This window comes from Gouania willdenowi, chromosome 4 (genome assembly GCF_900634775.1).
Source record: "Gouania willdenowi chromosome 4, fGouWil2.1, whole genome shotgun sequence".
Classification (NCBI taxonomy): Eukaryota; Metazoa; Chordata; class Actinopteri; order Blenniiformes; family Gobiesocidae; genus Gouania; species Gouania willdenowi.
In genome coordinates, this window is record NC_041047.1 from 34648551 (window position 1) to 34667740 (window position 19190).

At 39.5% G+C, this 19190-nt stretch overlaps 1 protein-coding gene across 1 annotated transcript; it reads right to left on the reverse strand.

Moving 5' to 3' along the window:
• Window positions 1–12375: 12375 nt before the first annotated feature.
• On the reverse strand, window positions 12376–18093 carry LOC114462187 (retinol dehydrogenase 8). Its single transcript, XM_028444883.1, has 6 exons — window positions 17991–18093; window positions 16863–17024; window positions 15010–15189; window positions 14824–14917; window positions 13576–13759; window positions 12376–12612 (listed from the first exon to the last, which is right to left on the reverse strand). The coding sequence occupies exons 1-6, from the start codon at window positions 18085–18087 to the stop codon at window positions 12376–12378; spliced, it is 954 nt and encodes a 317-aa protein (XP_028300684.1). The 5' UTR covers window positions 18088–18093.
• Between the last annotated feature and the right edge of the window lie 1097 nt (window positions 18094–19190).

The window sequence follows — 19190 nt, forward strand, 5'->3', positions numbered from 1 at the left end:
TCAACCTGTTCTGCTTTTGAGCTTGCACCTGAGGGCCTCCCACGCCCCTGCCTCCCCGCTACCACGACTCGGCCAAAAGGCTACCGAGAGGCTGTTGCCCCTCTAAAAATTGGGATTCGGGATTCGCCCTATCCTGGCTTGATGTGCTCTGAACAGATATCTCAGAGCGTTTGGTTCATGTCTGTCTGTCTGTAGGGCGCATATTTCTACATCCCGATGTATGTGTGCATAAGTGACGACAGGAAAAGGGCTTGTGTACGCGTGATAAGCTTGTCTGCAATATGGGAACTACGATATCCCATAGTGAGACATCAAAATGAATGTTATGAAATATAACTTTAGGTTATTTGCATAACCCCGGTTCTCTGAGTAATATGAGTGAGATGTCTCACCAGACAGTAGAGGTTTGCTAATTTGAATGGTGCTTTATTCTCCGCCCACTCTACTTATAGTAGGCAGGACTACCTGCGGTGGATGAATACATTTCACCAGCCATTCAGGATTGGTGTAATGAGATCGGGCTTCTGAGATATGACACGGAGGCGTATATCCCATAGTGAGACATATCCCTCATATTACTCAGAGAACCGGGGTTATGCAAATAACCTATAGTTTTTATGGCTTAGTTGGTTGGTACTCGATACAAGTGCAAAGTTTTCAGTCTGCTTTTATTTTAAATAACGTTTTTAAATCAGTGTAATATTGAAGGGAACCGCATATGTAGTTACTCACTGATCACCTGCTTTATGAAGACAAGTCGGACCTACTGTTAGTTTGAGTTCTTACAGGTTATGTAACACACACACACACACCAGAATGAAGCTGATGTCTCTTTAAGTCTGAACACTTATTCAGAATCAGAATCAGAATCAGAAATGTTTTAATGGCCAAGTACAGTTTTTAGGACAGTACAAGGAATTTGACTTGGTAGTCGATGCACGAAACAAAAAACAAAGAAAACAAAGAACAAAGAACCAAACCAGCAACAATCTATCTCTAAAAGCAAGAAACGTCTGAGTGGGTGCGTGCGTGTGTGTGGAGCGAATATCTCCCTGAAGCGGGAAGAGTTCGACCTGAAACTTCCAAATACCCCAAGTGTGTGCATCTGTTATTTTGGAGTAATTTGGTCATTTCCAAATGTTTTTTTTAATTTTATTTCACTTCTGGATGGCAGCTTTCGACCGCAGAGTGTGAGGGGGCGCTAGCGCACCATATGATGAGAGACGACTTCCGGCATCCATCTTGATCACAGTTGAGTCGACTTCCGGTATCCATTTTGATGGCGAAACAGATGAACGGTGATCAACCGCGACACATCTAAAAAAAAAAAAAAATCTATCCACATTAATCAATCTTATTTTTTTAGAGTAATTAGATGTAGCAAAACGGTCAAAATGTTAATTTTATAATTACGGCTCCCTCGATAAGAGAGCGCTACTTCCGGTTTCAGGTTCATGATGTCACCGTGTCGCAGTTTGTTTGGGTAAAAAAAAAAAGGTCAATATTAAAAATGTTTTTGTACCACTAAAAGTCATTTAAGTTAATATTTTATAGCAATGCTTGAGGACAACGCCACCTGGGGGCCTGCACCCCAGGATATAACCCTTTACAAGATGGGCACAACGTCCAGAATAAAACCCACAGGCAGAGAACGTGGTTCCAATCAATTAAAACTACTTTATTAACAATAATTAAAACAAACTAAACACAGGAAAACAGATGGTACGAGGACCTGCAAAGGAAAGAAAGACAGGGCTGGGGCTTACCACGACAGCGGTAACAAAAAGGAGAGGATCCAAACTCAACAACACCCGTGAGACAGCAACCAGAGAAAGTGAAACACATGGAACCACCACCACGGAACCGCTGTCGCCTACAGGCTCCCAGCACACGTCAAACAAGAAGAAAACACAATCAAACATACAGAAATGGCAGCCCTCATACCATCAAAAAAACAAATGAGCACAACCCAAATAAACCATAAAAACAGCACAAATGGAAAATAAGAATGAACAAATATTATATCAAAAACTCAACACATTGGGTTATGAAAACACAAATTATAATGGAAGTAAATGATAAAACGTTGAATCTGCGGCTTTAAGCAGCGGAGGTCAGCTACTGTCCCAGGCACAGAAGGACAGAGTCACAGCAGCCACAGACACCAACTTGAGAATGCCACAGTGATGTGAAATGGATAAAAAGGAGAACCAAAACAGCAGTGTGGACTCAGAAATAGGCAGCTGATGACCACATACTGTAAAATAAACATATCAATAAATCAAGAACTAATCTAAAAGAACAAATACAAGTTTGGGCTGAAATTGTACTTACAACCCGGCTGTCAGGTTGAGTAAACATACGGCTCAGACTCCACAAAGGAGGGCTGGAAAAGAGTTTTAAATTAACTTCTCCAGACCATCCTCCGCTCACCATAAGGCAGACAATCCAGCGCCCTACCTGCAGGATTAGTACAGCGCACACACACGAGCTCCGGGAAGCAGCTCCGCTCCCAGCCACACCACTACAACGGAGGGAAACCGGGGTAAACACAGCGCCCAGAGGATCAAAAACAGTGCACACGTCAACTCCGTGAAGGAGGAAGAGGGAGACAGAAGAAGAGGCCAGCTGGGTGCATTTATATGCAGTGCACTAATTACTTAGTGGCCGCACTGCCCCCCTGTGGTAGGGAGAGTAACTCCCTCTTGCCACATCTACCCCCAGGTTTTGCATCGTCGTCCCGACGATGACCTGCAGGTCGGACACTAGCACCAGGGTCGAAAAACGGCTATTTGGGAATTAGACACAGGCTGCGTTGGCCTACCATCTGTGCCCACAGCTGAGGGGAGATGGTTAACATTAGAATGGTGTCCAGCTGTGGAGCGAGCAGTCCACCGTAAGCCCTGCTGGCTCGGGCCGGGTTGCTCTGAAGGGGCCAACGTGTCGTACCTTGAAACAGGAGGTGCTTCTGAGTTGTCGTGAAACTCCCGCTGAGCTACAGCATAGGAAGTTTTCTGACCTCTACAACTAGGTACTGTAGCAGGTGGCGCAGATGTGTCGGGAATCAAAAGCCACAAATCTCCATCACCGAGGGAGTCACTCTCCACCTGTCCCAGGCCACATGGTGAGGGAATCCTCGGGGGAACAGGAAGAGACTCCGGTCTAAGGACAGCTTTTAGCATGTCCCAATGTACTGTTCGTGCCTTCTGCAGGTCATGCTCTGGAGCAACTGTATATACAGCCCCGTGATTTTCTGGAGCTTTTAACACCTGATGGACTACCGTGCTCCAGATATCCTGGATTTTGTGACGACCGCGAGCACTGTGATCTCTTAAGTAAACCAAATGGCCTGCCTGGAACGGTGCGTCACGAACCCGCTGGTCATGAAAACCCTTCCGGCGGCTAGCCGCGGCCAACAAATGTTTCCGAGCATCCTTGAAAGCCACCTGAAGCCTGGCTTGATGCTCAACAACCCAATCCTTTACTTCTCCACGCACAGGATCTTGAACTCGCCCTAAAAGAAAATCAATGGGAAGACGGGGCTCTCTACCAAACATTAAGTAGAACGGTGACTCTCCTGTCCCTTGATGTGGTGTAGTATTATATGAAAATAATAGTTGAGGCAAACAGACCCAATCCCGTTTCCTAGAGACTGGAACAGTGCGCAGAAGGTTGTGAAGCGTTCTGTTGAACCGTTCGCACTGCCCATTACCGGCAGGATGGTATGGGGTTGTGCGAGACTTCGCCACCTGGTACAAACAGCAGAGCTGGTGGAGTAAAGCACTTTCAAAGCTCCTACCCTGGTCTGAATGGAGCCGTGTCGGGACACCAAACTTATAAAACCACTCTATCAGAAGCACCTGGGCCACTGTAGAGGCCCGTTGGTCTCGAGTCGGGACAGCGACGGTGTATTTGCTAAAAACATCAGTCATTATAAGGACATTTTCAAAACCACTACTGGAGGGCTCCAGCAGAGTGAAATCAATGGCCAATATCTCATTGGGCTCTGAAGCAAGCAGATGGCCCATGAAGCTGTGAGGCACTGACCCAGAGTCTTTAGCGACTTGGCACCGCTCGCATTCCTGGACCCACCTTTTGATGTCTGCTGACATCCCTGGCCAGTAACAGCGTTGTCTGATCAAGTCAGCTGTTCGGTCAATGCCTTGGTGGCCATGGTTTTGATGCAAAGCACTCAAAGTCTCTTGTCTAAGGGCTGCAGGCAAGACTAGCTGGAGGGTTGGAAGACACGCCGGTAAAGAACACCTTCCTGTTCAACAAAGCGGTCCCACTGGCGCAACATTGCTATTGCAAGCTTAGAAACCTGACGTCGATCTTCCTGCGTTGGCCGAGCCTGCCTTCTCCAAAATACCAGAACCTCTTTTAACAGAGGATCAGCCTCCTGCAGGGCACACATGTCAGTAGAAGTAAAAGATGGAAAAACAGACATTGTCTCCTGGGTGGCCACCGTCTTAGGGTCTGGACATGCTACATGCTGGAGGGCCTTGGGGACCAAGGTACCTGGAACAATAGCCTCCTCCAGGCTAGTGGCAGACAGATATTGCCGGGAGAGTGCATCGGCATTTCTGTTACTGCGACCTGACCGATACTTTATATCGAAGTCAAATGCAGCCAGCTGAGCAGCCCAACGATGCTCTGTGGCGCCGAGCTTGGCAGACTGCAAATAGCTCAGTGGGTTGTTGTCTGTAAACACTACACACTTTTGCCCAAGCAGGTATTCACAGAATTTCTCCGTCATGGCCCACTTGAGTGCCAGAAACTCCAGCTTCATGGAGCTGTACTTGTCCATGTTACGCTCGGTTGGTCGTAGAGCACGGCTGGCATAAGCTACAGGTTTAAGTCCTTTGTCCGTCTCCTGTGAGAGCACTGCCCTAAGGCCACGAAGGCTAGCATCTACTTCCAAAACAAAAGGACGAGAAAAGTTGGCGTACGCAAGCACCGGGGCCGAGACCAATTTTGCTTTCAAGGCCTCAAAGCTGGACTCGCACTGTGGTGTCCAAGCTGCACCCAGGTCAAGCCGAGCAATTTCCTAGACCTTTTGCCTGTAACTTCAACCACAAACTGGTGCAAAGGACTGGTCAGTTGGGCAAAGCCCTCAACGAAACGCCGATAATAGCTGGCAAACCCCAAAAAGGAGCGCAGCTCGGAAACATGACAGGGACGCTGCCAGTTAGACACAGCCTCAAGCTTTTCCGGGTCTGTAGACACTCCCTTACTTTCTCCAGTTTGGCCTTTAGACTTTGGTTTTGGAGGCGTCCCGGTACTACCTCCAGCCTCTGCAGATGCTGGGAAACAGAGGAGGAGAAGATGACAATATCATCAAGGTACAGGAGAAGGGACTGACCTTGCTGATCTCCGAACATCCTCTGCATCAGCCGCTGGGAAGTACTGGGGCCGTTACATAGCCCAAAAGGCATCCTATTAAACTCAAAGAGTCCAAAAGGGGTACAAAAAGCTGTTTTAGGCCTGTCTGGTTCTGACACTGGCACCTGGTTGTACCCACTAGCAAGATCAATGGCTGAGAACCAGCGGGCACCACAGAGTGCATCCAAACTCTCCTCGATGCAAGGTAGTGGAAAAGCGTCTTTTCTTGTCTTACTATTCAAAAGACGGTAGTCAACGCACAAACGTAGACTCCCATCTTTCTTTCGGACCAAGACAATGAAGCTGATTGATATGAGCTCTAACAGCTTCATACTCAGAAGGTGGAATACGACAATACCTCTGGCGAACAGGGACGTCTTCAAAAAGTAGAATGTCATGTGCAATAAGATTTGTACAGCCCAGGTCTCCCTCATGGGTTGCAAAGACTGAACTGTATTTTTGCAACACAGACCTCACCTCCCCCTGCTCTTCTTCAGTCAACATTGACAGATCAACAGGTGGGGCCACTTCCAAGGTGGAACTAGTTGCTGACTGTGCAGCAACTGTAGCCATAGTAGGCCTCACTTCAGTTACCCCTCTGGGTAAGCGAATAACCTATGCTCCAACAAGTGCACCTAGACAGGTCCGTGGGTACAAGAGAAGGTTAGCACTACCTACGTTAACCACAGGAATATAAGCCATTCCCTGCATAACTTGGACCAAACAAGGAGACACCAACAATCCCGCTGGCAGTCCAGAGTCCAGGGGCTCAAACAGCACCGGTAGATCGGTTAAGTGTGAGGAGCACGTGCTGGCGACAAACTGCATCACTCCACCCGGGACTCGAAGTGCCCGTTTACCATGTAATGGGTCGTGCACTACACCGGGATGAAAATACTGAACTCACACAGAGCCATTTAGAGAGTTGTTGTTGCAAAACGTTTATTTTTCGTGGTACTTCTGTGTCTCTCTTAACAACCTGCAAGACGTGCGCGAGAGATGGATGGAGACACACGCACACACACAGTATTTATAATAAAAATATACTAAATGAATAAAATAAAACCAAAAATAAACAATATTTATACAAAAATTACACCAAATGACTCCAGAATCACACTAAGATGGCAACAAAAAACTATAATTATACAAAAAAATGCACAAAATGACAACTGATAAATAAAAAAACACATAATGACATTAAACCAGGAAAATTGCACCCACATTTTGCACCTGCAAATATACCCCCCTATGCTCCCACATGAATGCATACTTCCGACGGGCACTGTACTAGTAATAATAATAATGATAAATATAAAGGATGAGGGATAAATGAAGAAGAGATAGAGAATAAAGGATAAATGTGATAAATATAAATATACAGTGCAGCAGGTAATGTGTTCATGGAGCTGGTGATCTGGGGGGGGGGGTCAATCAGTTTGACACCAGTTACAGAACCTTGATGTCATTTGTCACAAGTCTAGATACAAAACTCACAACCAATGATCAAAATGCACATTTTTCAAAACTCTAACACTTTTTACAATTTCTTGGATACAATTCACATAAACCAAAGATCATTTGTCCATTGAACTATAATCACCTGTTCAAAATGACACAATTTAACATCAAAGTATAACCATTTCAAAATGCAATTCACACATTACCTTTGAGATGATGGTCTATTCATTTCTTTACAATCATTTTTTATTGTTTATTTATTCAGTTTATTTCCGACATGGTTACAACCACTTTTTTTTTTTTTTTGTACATGTCGAAAAAGGAGACGAGAGAAGCAGTTTGCTTATCTAAGTCCCGCCCCCTGTTTTGAACACAGAATATATACATCAAAGCTTGTCTCTCTGGTCAAACATTCTTAGGTTGTTCTGAACACAATTTCATTTCTTTTTTTTTTTGTCCTTTTTTATGTTGGATGTATTGTCATCTGTAGTCAGTGTTGTCTTTCCTTCTTCCCTGCAGATTTCATTCCCAGACTTTGTTTGCGTTCCTCCAGTTCAAAAGAAATGTTCATGTTCGAACTTCCTTGTTATCTTCAGAAAGTTTTCTTAGCATATGAAGGATTAGAAAGGCACATACCCCATCATTAGCAGGTCATTGATCATGACCCCTAACAGGTAGAGGTCCTCTACATCTTCCACTGAGAGGATTGAGAGGCACAGCATTTGGGTTTTTCCCTTTCCATCCATGACGTAACCACTCGGGAATGTCTCTTTTGGACACGCTGGTTCATCTTGTTGTGATCTTCTGTTCGTGAAGATTGAGTCGATTGTGTTCATTGACCAGTTGATAAGTTCCATCTCATTGATGTGTTGATCTCGTATTCGTGTAAGAATGTGTTCCGAGTTTTTTCTTTATATCTAGTCAAGTTTGCAGCTTGTTTTGTCTCTACATCAAGGTTATTCCAGCTGGTAATAGCTCTATTTACAGTGTTGTGTTTTCCAATGTTAGATTTAACCCTTTCTTGTATAAACACATTATTATGTCTTAGTTCATAAGCAGTTTGTTTGTATGTGAAACGTTTTTGTATTTGATATGGGAGTGTTTTAAGAGAGGCCCTAAATGCTAGAATTTGTGTGTTGTAGTGTATTATTTCTTGCAGTTTTAAGTATTTTGGCCTTTTCAAATAGTTCATTTGTGTGTGTGTTGTGTGGTGCTTTATATAGAATTATAATTGTTTTTTTTTAAAGTTTAAATAAAGGTTTAAGATACGTTTTGTAGGTGTTTCCCCAGATTTCTGAGCAGTAATTTAAATGTGACCCAACAAGGGAAGAATAGATTGTCTTCAGTGATGTGGTTTGTAGTATTTGTTGTCATTTCCATAGGATGAAGCTGCTTTTAGCAACTTTGTTTTTAACTACTTGTATGTGTTTTTTCCAGGTCAGTTTCTCATCTATCCACACTCCTAGTGCTCTATATTCTTTTACTTGTTCTATTATATCCATGTCTAGTTTCAGTCTAATGTTTTCTGTTATTTTTTTATTTCCAAAGCTGATGAATTTTGTTTTGCTGACGTTTAGGGCTAGTTTATTTACATTGAGCCATGTTTGGATTTTTGATAGTTCCTCATTCGTCATTTCTATTAGAGTTTTAATGTCTTTACCTGAACATAGGATGGTTGTGTCGTCTGCAAACAGCGTTAGTTTAAGGCAATTTGAGACTTTGAAAATGTCGTTTATTTATAGAATGAACAGTTTTGGCCCTAAAATCAAACCCTGTGGTACACCACATTGTATGGTTTGGCATATTGATATGTGTTGTTCAAAGTCCACATATTATCTCCTATTTCTCAAATAACTTTTAACCCAGTTTAGGGCATTGTGGCTAATGCCGTAGTTTTGAAGTTTTTCTTCCAGAATATCATGGTTTATTGTGTCAAATGCCGAATACATATATATTATTTTCTAATGCATCTCTTGTATTTTCCGTGGTATCAGTTATAGCCATTGCTGTTGAACGTCCTTTTCTGAACCCATAATAGCCTTCATGTAATATATTATTCTCTTCTATGAATTTGTCCAGCCTTTTCATGAACAGTTTTTCTAGAATTTTCAATAATTGCGGTAATATTGAAATAGGTCGATAATTGGTGAAATCTCGTTTGTCTCCACTCTTGTGGATCGGTCTGATTTTTGCGATTTTCATTTGGTCTGGGAAAATACCATTTATGAATGAGAGATTTCTGATGTATGTTAATCTAACTATCAATTAATACAACTGCTCAAAATCAACTGTTGCATTCCTCTTAAATCATAGTCTTCAAAAATAACAGAGAAACAACCAAACAACACCAAAAACACACACACTGAAAGAGAATCATTTAAATAAAACTAACAACACACAAAATAAGAGAAAAATCTCATTTTTGGTCACTTTTAACCCATTTTATTTCTGATTACAGTTTTTTTTTTGATTGGTCCAAACGGAAGTCACACGTTCAAAACTCTTAACCCAGTCTGCATATTCATCATGATCTCAGATCAGTTCATCTCATCCCCAAAGGTGTTTCTCACCAATAAAACACTTCATACACAACTCAAAACAAGCTCATTCAACCACCACACCAACAAATAGTGTAACTATGGAAACACACACTGAACTACACAATACTAACAACAAAGAACATTACATAAAATACATCTTATCTTTTAAGCTTGAATGATGTTTGTCTGGTAAATTTGTATTTCATTATAAAATAAGATCTTTGATGGTTCTAAATGATTGTGTGTGTGAACATTGTCAGCACTTATAAAACCTTTTAACCACTTTTACACCTAATGTCACAGACTGTATGTTGACCCATTATTGTCACTTTTAACCTCTTTTCACCATATTTGTCTCCACATGACTGTTCTTCAATGTTCATGTCTGTGTTCAACCACCTTCAGCTACAGTGGGGGTCCCTGCTCTATGGGACCTTTATTTGGAGGGTCCCGAACCTTTATTTTGGAGGGTCCCCGCTCTCTGGGACTTTTATTTTGGAGGGTCCCCGCTCTCTGGGACTTTTATTTTGGAGGTCCCCGCTCTCTGGGACCTTTATTTTGGAGGGTCCCTGCTCTCTGGGACTTTTATTTTGGAGGTCCCCGCTCTCTGGGACTTTTATTTTGGAGGTCCCCGCTCTCTGGGACTGAACGGGTTGAGAACCACTGAGTTAGATAATAGGGGAACATTTATTTTATTTTATTTCTTTACAAATATCAAAGTAAGAGAATCCTTTCAGTGTGATTAAGTATTTACTGTAACATCCATGGTTAATAAAAGCACAGCCAGTGTCTCAGGTTCAGGGATGATAATAATATAATTTGCTTTGCTCAAAGTATTGATCCTAAAATACAATAGAACAATTAAAAATACAATTATTATTTTCCCCCTGAAAGTCAATTAGAATTACATTCTCAGTTATTAATCCTTTAATAAATAACTTTTGTTAACCGTAGCCTTCCTCTTGTGTTACCTGTCTGTTAGCATCTCTCATGCTATAATCAGCTGTAAAATACATTAATAAATATTATCTATCATCAATCAGTTTCTCATTTATTAATTTCCTTGTTTGGCTTCCTAATCAATTAATATATTGGTATTAATCTTTTTGCCTGTGGAGCATTTTTTCTGTCACTATACCACTAGTGTCACGCCCTCCACCTCTAGCGCCACTTAGGGGTGCTGTTTCCCTGTTCTTCTTTTCTTTGTTTCAGTGGTGCTGTGAGTGAGTGGCCTGATTTCTGACATGTTCCACCTGCAGGAGGCAATGAGCAGCCTCATAAAGGCAGCACCTTGGTCTTCAGTCAGTGCCAGATCATTGAATGACTCAGAGCTTCTAACAGAAACCTTCGTTCGCTTGGCTTCTCTTTCTGCCTTGTCCCGCCTCTTCCTGTCCCTGCTCGTCTGTCTGTCTGCCTCCGTCTGCATTGGGTCGTGGAGACTCCCCCAGATACCTGCCTGGATCTTCTGCCTCTCGGAATCCCCAGCCATCCTGTCCCTGTCAGCACCAGACTCTGCCTCCGCTCCGTTGCCTGCCATCCTCACCCTCGGCCCTGCCTCGGCCAGCGACGAGCAGTGTTACAAACACTGCTAGTAGCTGAATTACACTTGTAGGTTATATCATCATAAATACATAGTAAATGAAACAAATGTCTAATCTATTGTTCATTTGAACTGTTCTTATGATTATTATTGTATGTAATAGTGTATTTCTATAGACATTGATTCAGTGAAAAATGACTTGATGTTTGAATGTTTTTTACATGATGATCTTTTTAATGACGTCCTTTCTGTTGCAGACAAGGAGAGCTGAGGTAAAGGTAGCACTGCCTTGGGCCACAGTGTTTTAAGTGGGAGCCTCTGTCATCATCAACATCTGTGATAAACACCTACAACATGAGACATGTCCCCAGATAAATGATGGACAGTTGTTGATATGAAATATTGACAAAAAAATGTATTTTGTCAAAATTCTTGTTAGTTTTCATTTGTAATTTGTGGTTGATTAAAACTAGCATTAGGAGGCCACAGTGCAGGGAGAGATGCTGGTATGGAGGTGATGACATCATTCTGAAGGTAGAAATCAACGTTAAAACAGGACAAAGTCATGTTAAGAAATGACACTTTTTTTTTTTTCGCCGGAACGCATCATGTCATTAAAGTCTCACTCCTGTTATTTTCTGAAACTTGGCAGCCCTGTATGTGTTTCTGGATTATTCAGATTTCAACAATTATTACGATGGTTCTGATTGAAAAGGAAAAAACAACAGAAAATCCCCCCTACGAGCATAGGAGGCGCCATCGCTCAGTAGGGGAGCAAAATTACAACATTGGGGGCCCCTACGCTCAACAGCTCTGGAGAGAACCCTGTAAATGTTATACCTAAATGTTGCATTCAAATCCAAATCTTATATATTTTAATCTAAATACTAAATCTAGTGCATTCACTCCTTCTGAATAGGCCACGGCAAGTGCTCGTTTGCATCGACGAGACTTTACTTAGGGACTTCTGGTGAATTTGCATTTTAGCTAAATATTTAGTTTCACCTGTGACATTTAGATTTAACATTTAATAATTAACATTTAGATTTAAAATTTTGATTTACATTCAACATCTAACATTTAAATTTAACATTGAAATTTAGATTTAATATTTAAAATTTAGCATTTTGATTTAACATTTAATATGTAGATTTAACATTTAGATTAAACATTTAGATTTAAAGTTGACATATTTTACAAGAAAAGTAAACATCACAAATTTCACAAACATTGTTTTAAATCTGGTCAAAATTAACATAAAAAATGTGCTAAACGTTGTGAAAACTTACTGTTTATTTTAGCATGTGCAACGCTTTGATCGGCGCCCCATAAACTCACTTAAATTCTAAGTATGATTACAACAGCAACAGATTTCTTCCAGTTACGATGACTTATGCCATAATTAGAATCAACTATTCATGAGGTGATTCCAGTTGTAACTGCTGGATGAAGTCAGTTGCTCTTGTCCTTCTCCACACTGAAGCTCTTCCTGCTCCTCCAGCGCAGCAGTTTGAGGAAGTTGAGGCTGGCACTGAACACTTTGTCGTGTTCAAACACCATCTTATAGAAAGTGTCGATGGGCAGGTCCCCGCTGGGGTCTGCGTACTTCAGGGTGGTCATGGGGGTGTACAGGGTGTTGGTCTGATGGCGGAACGGAGGGTTCTCACTGGTGATGATCCTCAGGGTGTGCTATGGACACAAACACATCTGGAACCATTAGTGGAACAAAACTATTTGTGTGTACCTCATCTGTGTGTGCGTGTTTCAATCCATGTGTGTAGGATTAGGATTTATAAACAAATGTGTGTGTGTGTGTGTGTGCAATTCATTTTGTGTGTCTGTATTAACGTCCGTATCGAACCGGGACATTCTATTGGCTGTCTCTGTACATGTGACCTTTGGAACACATACGATCTGTAACTGTTTAATACTTGTATCTGCAGTGGTCTCTGGTACCATGTGACAGACCCTCCAATCAGAGACGATCCATGTATTCCATGTATATTCTTTAGTTATTCTGTTTTAAAACCAAAACAAAATAATAAATAAACAATCATTATTTTATTTTATTAATTTCAAACCAAAACAGAAATACAGAAACATCAAATTGGAGGCAAACTTCATAATACACTATTTTAATAAATATTTTTACAACTGTAACTTATAAGTCATACAGTATATATCATGTAGTTATATAGTCATATATAACTACATGATATAACTTAACAAAACACGCTTTTATAAGATATGTTGTTGGCCAACCAAACCACCTCCAAAAACCTGAAGAAGAACAGGAGAAATGGACAATGCTTTTATATATTTTATTTATTATTATTATTATTATTATTATTATTATTATTATTATTATTATTATTATTATTTATTTCCTGTAATAGAGACTTAATTTTCTGGAGATCTGAAGAAAACGAGACATTGTTTTCCCATGATAACGGGTTAATTTAATTTGTTTTTCTGATATAACAGGATAATAAACAAAACAATAGTGCAGTATAATAAATCATTGCAGTGTAAGAAGGTCAGAGTTTCTTTTCAATCAAGGCCTGACACTGAATTAGTCAATTATCTGAATCACAATTTAATTACATTTATAACAGCAAAAGATTTTTTTTTTTTTATTATAATTGTGCCTACCTCAGCGATATCTTCAGCCGTCTGTCCGAGGGTTTCAAAGATCTGTTTGTAGTTTTTCAGGTAAACGTTTGTAAACATGTCGGCCGTGACTTTGTCGGCGTTGCTCAGGTCCGTCTTCATTCCCTCGTCAAAAACCTTACGCTCAAATTCTGTAATGACTGGACCTGGTTCTATGAGGCTGATGCTGAGAAGGAGAACAAGGACATGATGGAAACCAGGTGAGTTGAATTACTGCTGAAGGCTACTTTTAAACACTGTGAAGGAGCAAAGCAAACACTGTTTTTATTCTTTTTGTTCAGTAATAAACAATCAGTGGGACACAAACCATCACAGTAGTGTGTATCATGGGGCGCAGATTGTAAAGTTGCTCATGCTAACATAAACAGTAACAATATTTAACAACAAAACACGTTTAAAAAACTTTTAAACATTTTTGGAAGTTGCTTTTAACCAGATGTACAGCAATATTTATGAAATTTGTAATAATTACTTTTCTTGTAGAAAATGTTAAATCTAAAACTAAATATTAAATATAAATATAAATGTTAAATCTAAATCTAAATTTTGAATCTAAAACTAAATGTAAAATCTAAATCTAAATGTTAAACCTATATCTAAATATTAAATATTAAATCTGAATTGAAATACGTCAATGAGCTTGTAATTTGGTACTTCCGGTTAGCTAAATATTTTGTTTCCCTCGTGATATTTAGATTTAACATTTAACATTCATATTTAAAATTTAGATTTAGATTTTCCAATTTGATTTAGATTTAAGATTTAGATTTACCATTTAATATTCAGATTTAACATTTAGCATTTAGATTTAAATTTAAAATTTAGATTTAGATTTAACATTTAAATTTAACATTGACATTACATTTTTACAAGAAAAGTAAAAATCACAAAACAACAATTGCTGTAAAAACACATTTTTTGAATGTGGTCTGTTGCTAAATGTTGTGAAAAGTAGTTTTCTGTATCGTATTTTGTCCTGTGATGTGTTTTTTTAATGTTCTGAGAATAAAATCAGAATTCTGACTTTCACATGAAAACATTGATAATAATAATAAAAACATTGGACCTTGCTTTTGTGTTGTTTTTCTCAGTGGCCCTAATCCTAATCCTAATCCTAATCCATAGTTTTTAGTGTCCTTGTTCTGTTTAAAACTTCAGACATTTTATTTCATGTATTTTAAAAACTAAACCACTTTTCAGAAACTTTGATTTGAGCGATTCACAGCTTACTTGAGATTAAACCTCAAGGCTTGAACTGCCAGACTTTCACAAAACCCTTCCACTGCAAACTTGGAAGCAGCGTAAACATCATTAAATAAGATTCCTAGAAAAAAACAGAAAAAAATGAAAAATTGTGGTAGAAACAGACTTTTGAAAGGTTTTCCGTGTAGATATAGATATATAGATATGTCTCACCCTGGATTCCCATCACACTGCTGATGACCACAATGTGGCCTTTTTTCCTCCGCTTCATATCCGGTAGAATCTCCTTCAGTAAACGCACCAGGCCAAAGAAGTTGGTGTCCATGACTGTTTTCATCTCATCAATAGACTGACACTCAATGGGTCCAATCAGACCCATCCCAGCATTACTGACTGAGGAAGAACAGGGGAAATATAGAGGAAACTCTTTAGTTTATAGCACAGAGAAGGTTTGGTTCATGCTAATGCTAATGCTAGGTATTTTTCTCCAGATACACTTTTTAAGTTTTTGGTTGAAATTGTCTTTATGTCCTGACGGAAATTAAGATCTTATGTTCTTTGAAAAAGGAACAAAGAAAATCCATCATCTGTAGCGGCTGTAAACCTTTGACCAATGAAAAAAGACGGTTCGTTTTTTTTAACCAATCACGTTTCCACGTCTCCCTGCTCGTTTTCGATCCCTCGCGTGTTAGTGTTGCCTGTGTTTGAGGGGTGTGTTAGTTGGCTATTGTGAGGACATTAGCGGCGTGGGTTACGGCCATAACAGTAGCCCTGTATGCAGCTGTGTTTAACCCTGTAAGCCAAATAAAGCCCGTTTGGTTCAACCTGACCCGTCCGGTGATTAGTAGAATAAGCGGACGTTACAATATATAATGATAATGTTTACTTTCTGCTGAATGAGACAACGTAGTTTCTACACAATACAAGAGATGAGCTGAGGTCTGCTATTGGAGCACGGCGCACGTGCATGTGAGTGAGGGGCGTGGCTTTAGAGGGAGCAGAGAGGGAAGGGGCAAAGGCGGAGCTCTTGGAAGATGCTACATTCAAAATCATGCTAGTTTTTGAAAATGACCTACGCTGCCTTTAAAGTTAGATTAATGCTATTGCTAAACTAATGCTAAAATTAGGCTAATGATAATATTAGGTTAGTGTTAAAGTTAGATTAATGCTATTGCTAAGCTAATGCTAAAATTAGGCTAATGATAATATTAGGCTAATGATAATATTAGGCTAGTGTTAAAGTTAGGTTAATGTTATTACTAAGCCAATGCTAATATTAGGCTAATGATAATGTTAGGTTAGGATTAGCTAGCATCAGCATTAGCATTACCATAGCATGAGTTAGCATTAACCTAGCTTTAGCATTATCCTAGCATTAGCATTAACCTACCATTAACATTAGCCTTGCAATAGCATTAGCCTAGCAATACCATGGACTTAACATTAACCTAGCATTGGCAGTAATGTAGCATTAGCCTAGCATTAACAGTAATGTAACATTTGCCTCACATTAGCAGCATAAACCAAGCAATAGCATTAACTTAGCATTAGCATTAATGCAACATTAACACTAGCTTAGTATTAACATAAACCTATGCCTACTTCATCCTCACTAACAAACTAATAATTTGCTAGTTTCACATTCAGTGTGTTCTTACTGAGGATGTCCACCCGTCGCTCAGGCCTTAATCTACCATTAGCATTAGCCTAGCATTAGCAGTAGCTCTAATGTGATAGTTGTGTATTCAGTGTGTTCTTACTGAGGATGTCCACCCGTCGCTCAGGCCTTAATCTACCATTAGCATTAGCCTAGCATTAGCAGTAGCTCTAATGTGATAGTTGTGTATTCACTGTGTTCTTACTAAGGATGTCCACCCGTCGCTCAGGCCTTAATCTACCATTAGCATTAGCCTAGCATTAGCAGTAGCTCTAATGTGATAGTTGTGTATTCAGTGTGTTCTTACTGAGGATGTCCACCCGTCGCTCAGGCCTTAATCTACCATTAGCATTAGCCTAGCATTAGCAGTAGCTCTAATGTGATAGTTGTGTATTCAGTGTGTTCTTACTGAGGATGTCCACCCGTCGCTCAGGCAGGCTTTCTACACATGCTTTGATGGATTTCTCGTCACAAACGTCCAACTGTTTAATCTCCAAAGTCCGTCCTAGAGTCCGACCAGCGGCTTCAACAAGCCCCTCCCCCTTACTCAAGTTCCTCATGGTGGCATAGACTGCAATGAGAAAAAAGGACTCAAAAAAGTAGAAAAGTTGCTCAAAAATCCACATTGGTAGACAGTATATTCTGATATCTTGTTAAAAACTAATGCTAATGCTAGGTAAATATTAATGCTAGGTGATGGTAATGCTATGCTATTGTTTTGCAAATGCTAATGTTAGGTAATGCTAATGCTAGGTAATGCTTAACGGGGTCAGATATAATTGTATTTGTGTCATTGATAATTATTACAATTATGGTGTAATTTTAATTGTAATTTTTAAATTATGTTGCTGTCGTATTTGTAATTAATTTGTTATTGACTTTGGATATTGTCTTTGTAATTGTAATTGACCTTTGACAGCATGTGCAGACAAAGTAAAAAAATAAAATAAAATAAAAAGTAATTGTAATTGCCATTACAATTCCATAAAAATATCCATTATAATTTAACACAAACACATGTTACAGTTCTATGTACAGTTCTACACATATGTAATCTAAGGGTATAGAAACAGAAAAAAGGCTCAGACGCCCACAACAAAAACATTAAAACCTATATTATCATTGATTATGAATCCTAACAAGGTCATCAATAGATGAGAAACTAATTAGATGATAGATCATATTTATTAGTGTATTTTACAACTGATTTAAGACATGGATCAAATTGACCTGTTAGCATTAGAGATGCTAACAGAAAGCTAACACAGGAAGAAGGTCACTTTTAATAAGGAATATTTATCAAAGGATCAGTAATTGTGATTAATTGTAATTGAAGTTTAGTAATTGAGAACGTATTTGTAAATGACTTTTTGTTAATAAAGAATAATTGTGTTTTTGAGTTGTGATTAAACATGGATAATTTAAATGGTAATTATAACTGAAAAATGTAATTGACCCCAACTCTTGAGTGAAAATCATGAATGTGATTGACTAAATAAAACAACTTTAGACTTGACCAAAAGAATAAAAACGTTACCCATGAACCTCTTCTTGTCGTCCTTGGCGATGTGAGCGGCGAGGGCCAGGCCGATACCAGAGGAGCAGCCTGTGACCAGCACCACTTTCTGGTTCATCGTCACTATGTCACACAACAACAACAATAGAAGGAACACAGAAGAAAACACGTGGACTTTATAAGCTTCTTAATCCACACGCCTGCTTCTTCAGCACAAGATGAAGATTAGTGCACACGTGGCCCTGCTCAGGGATTTAAAAACTATCATAGGACACTAGATTATACAGCGTTTTAAATCCCAGAGCAGTTTTAGGATTTAAAAAGACATATTGATGCTAAATATATATTAGCATCAATATACGTATATTGACCAAAAATATACATATTTTGTGTTTGATATATACATATATACATATATATATATATATATATATATATATGTATACATTATATCAATCAATCTTTATTTGTATAGCGCCAAATCATAACCAACGGTATCTCAAGGCACTTTACAGTAGAGCAGTCTTAAGGACGGACTCTTCATTTTATGGATACACACATATGCATATATACGTATATACACATACATATGTGATGATGAACATGATGAATTCATGTTGGGTGTATACATACACATGATATATTTAAAAATGTTAATGAAATATTAAAAAATAAATATTGATGCTATCTATATATATATCTATATATCTACTATATATTGTTAACAATACAATATATCAATTTATATATATTTGATGTGTTTTTATATATATATTCTGACCCACTTTCTCCTTTTATTAGGGTCACGGGGGTCTGCTGGTGCCTATCTATATACCTATGTATAGAATGAAATAGAATAATTTATTGTCATTGAACAAGCCCCTCCCACAACATTCAAGTTCACTTCAAAGATTTAGGCCAAACAGACACAATCATCATAAAAACAACAACGGCTTTATTTAATAGCACTCCATACATTCATTATACACTCAGGGCATAGGGAAGTGCCTCTCCATTGGGGAATGGAGAGGCACCATAACAGGGTGGTGGGTAGTTTCACACATATTTGGGCCTGTCGGGTGGGGGCCCGGCCCCTCTGTTGATGGCTGGGCCGCCGTGTAGAGTACAAACACATCAGGAGGGTGCGGTCGGGCATGGCGGGGCGGTGGGTCTCTGGGGGGCTGTTGCTGGGGGCTCTCTTTGTGGGGTCTCTTCGGGCAG

What these genes read in the sequence shown, in the direction of transcription:
- LOC114462187 (XM_028444883.1), bottom strand. Translation starts at nt 18,087, where the DNA reads ATGAACCAGAAAGTGGTGCTGGTCACAGGCTGCTCCTCTGGTATCGGC. An exon ending in CGACAAGAAGAGGTTCATGG is followed by an intron (nt 17,025 to 17,990) that starts GTAACGTTTTTA and finishes TTCTCATTGCAG; the next exon opens with TCTATGCCACCATGAGGAAC. An exon ending in GCCTTGAGGTTTAATCTCAA is followed by an intron (nt 13,760 to 14,823) that starts GTAAGCTGTGAA and finishes TCTCCTTCTCAG; the next exon opens with CATCAGCCTCATAGAACCAG.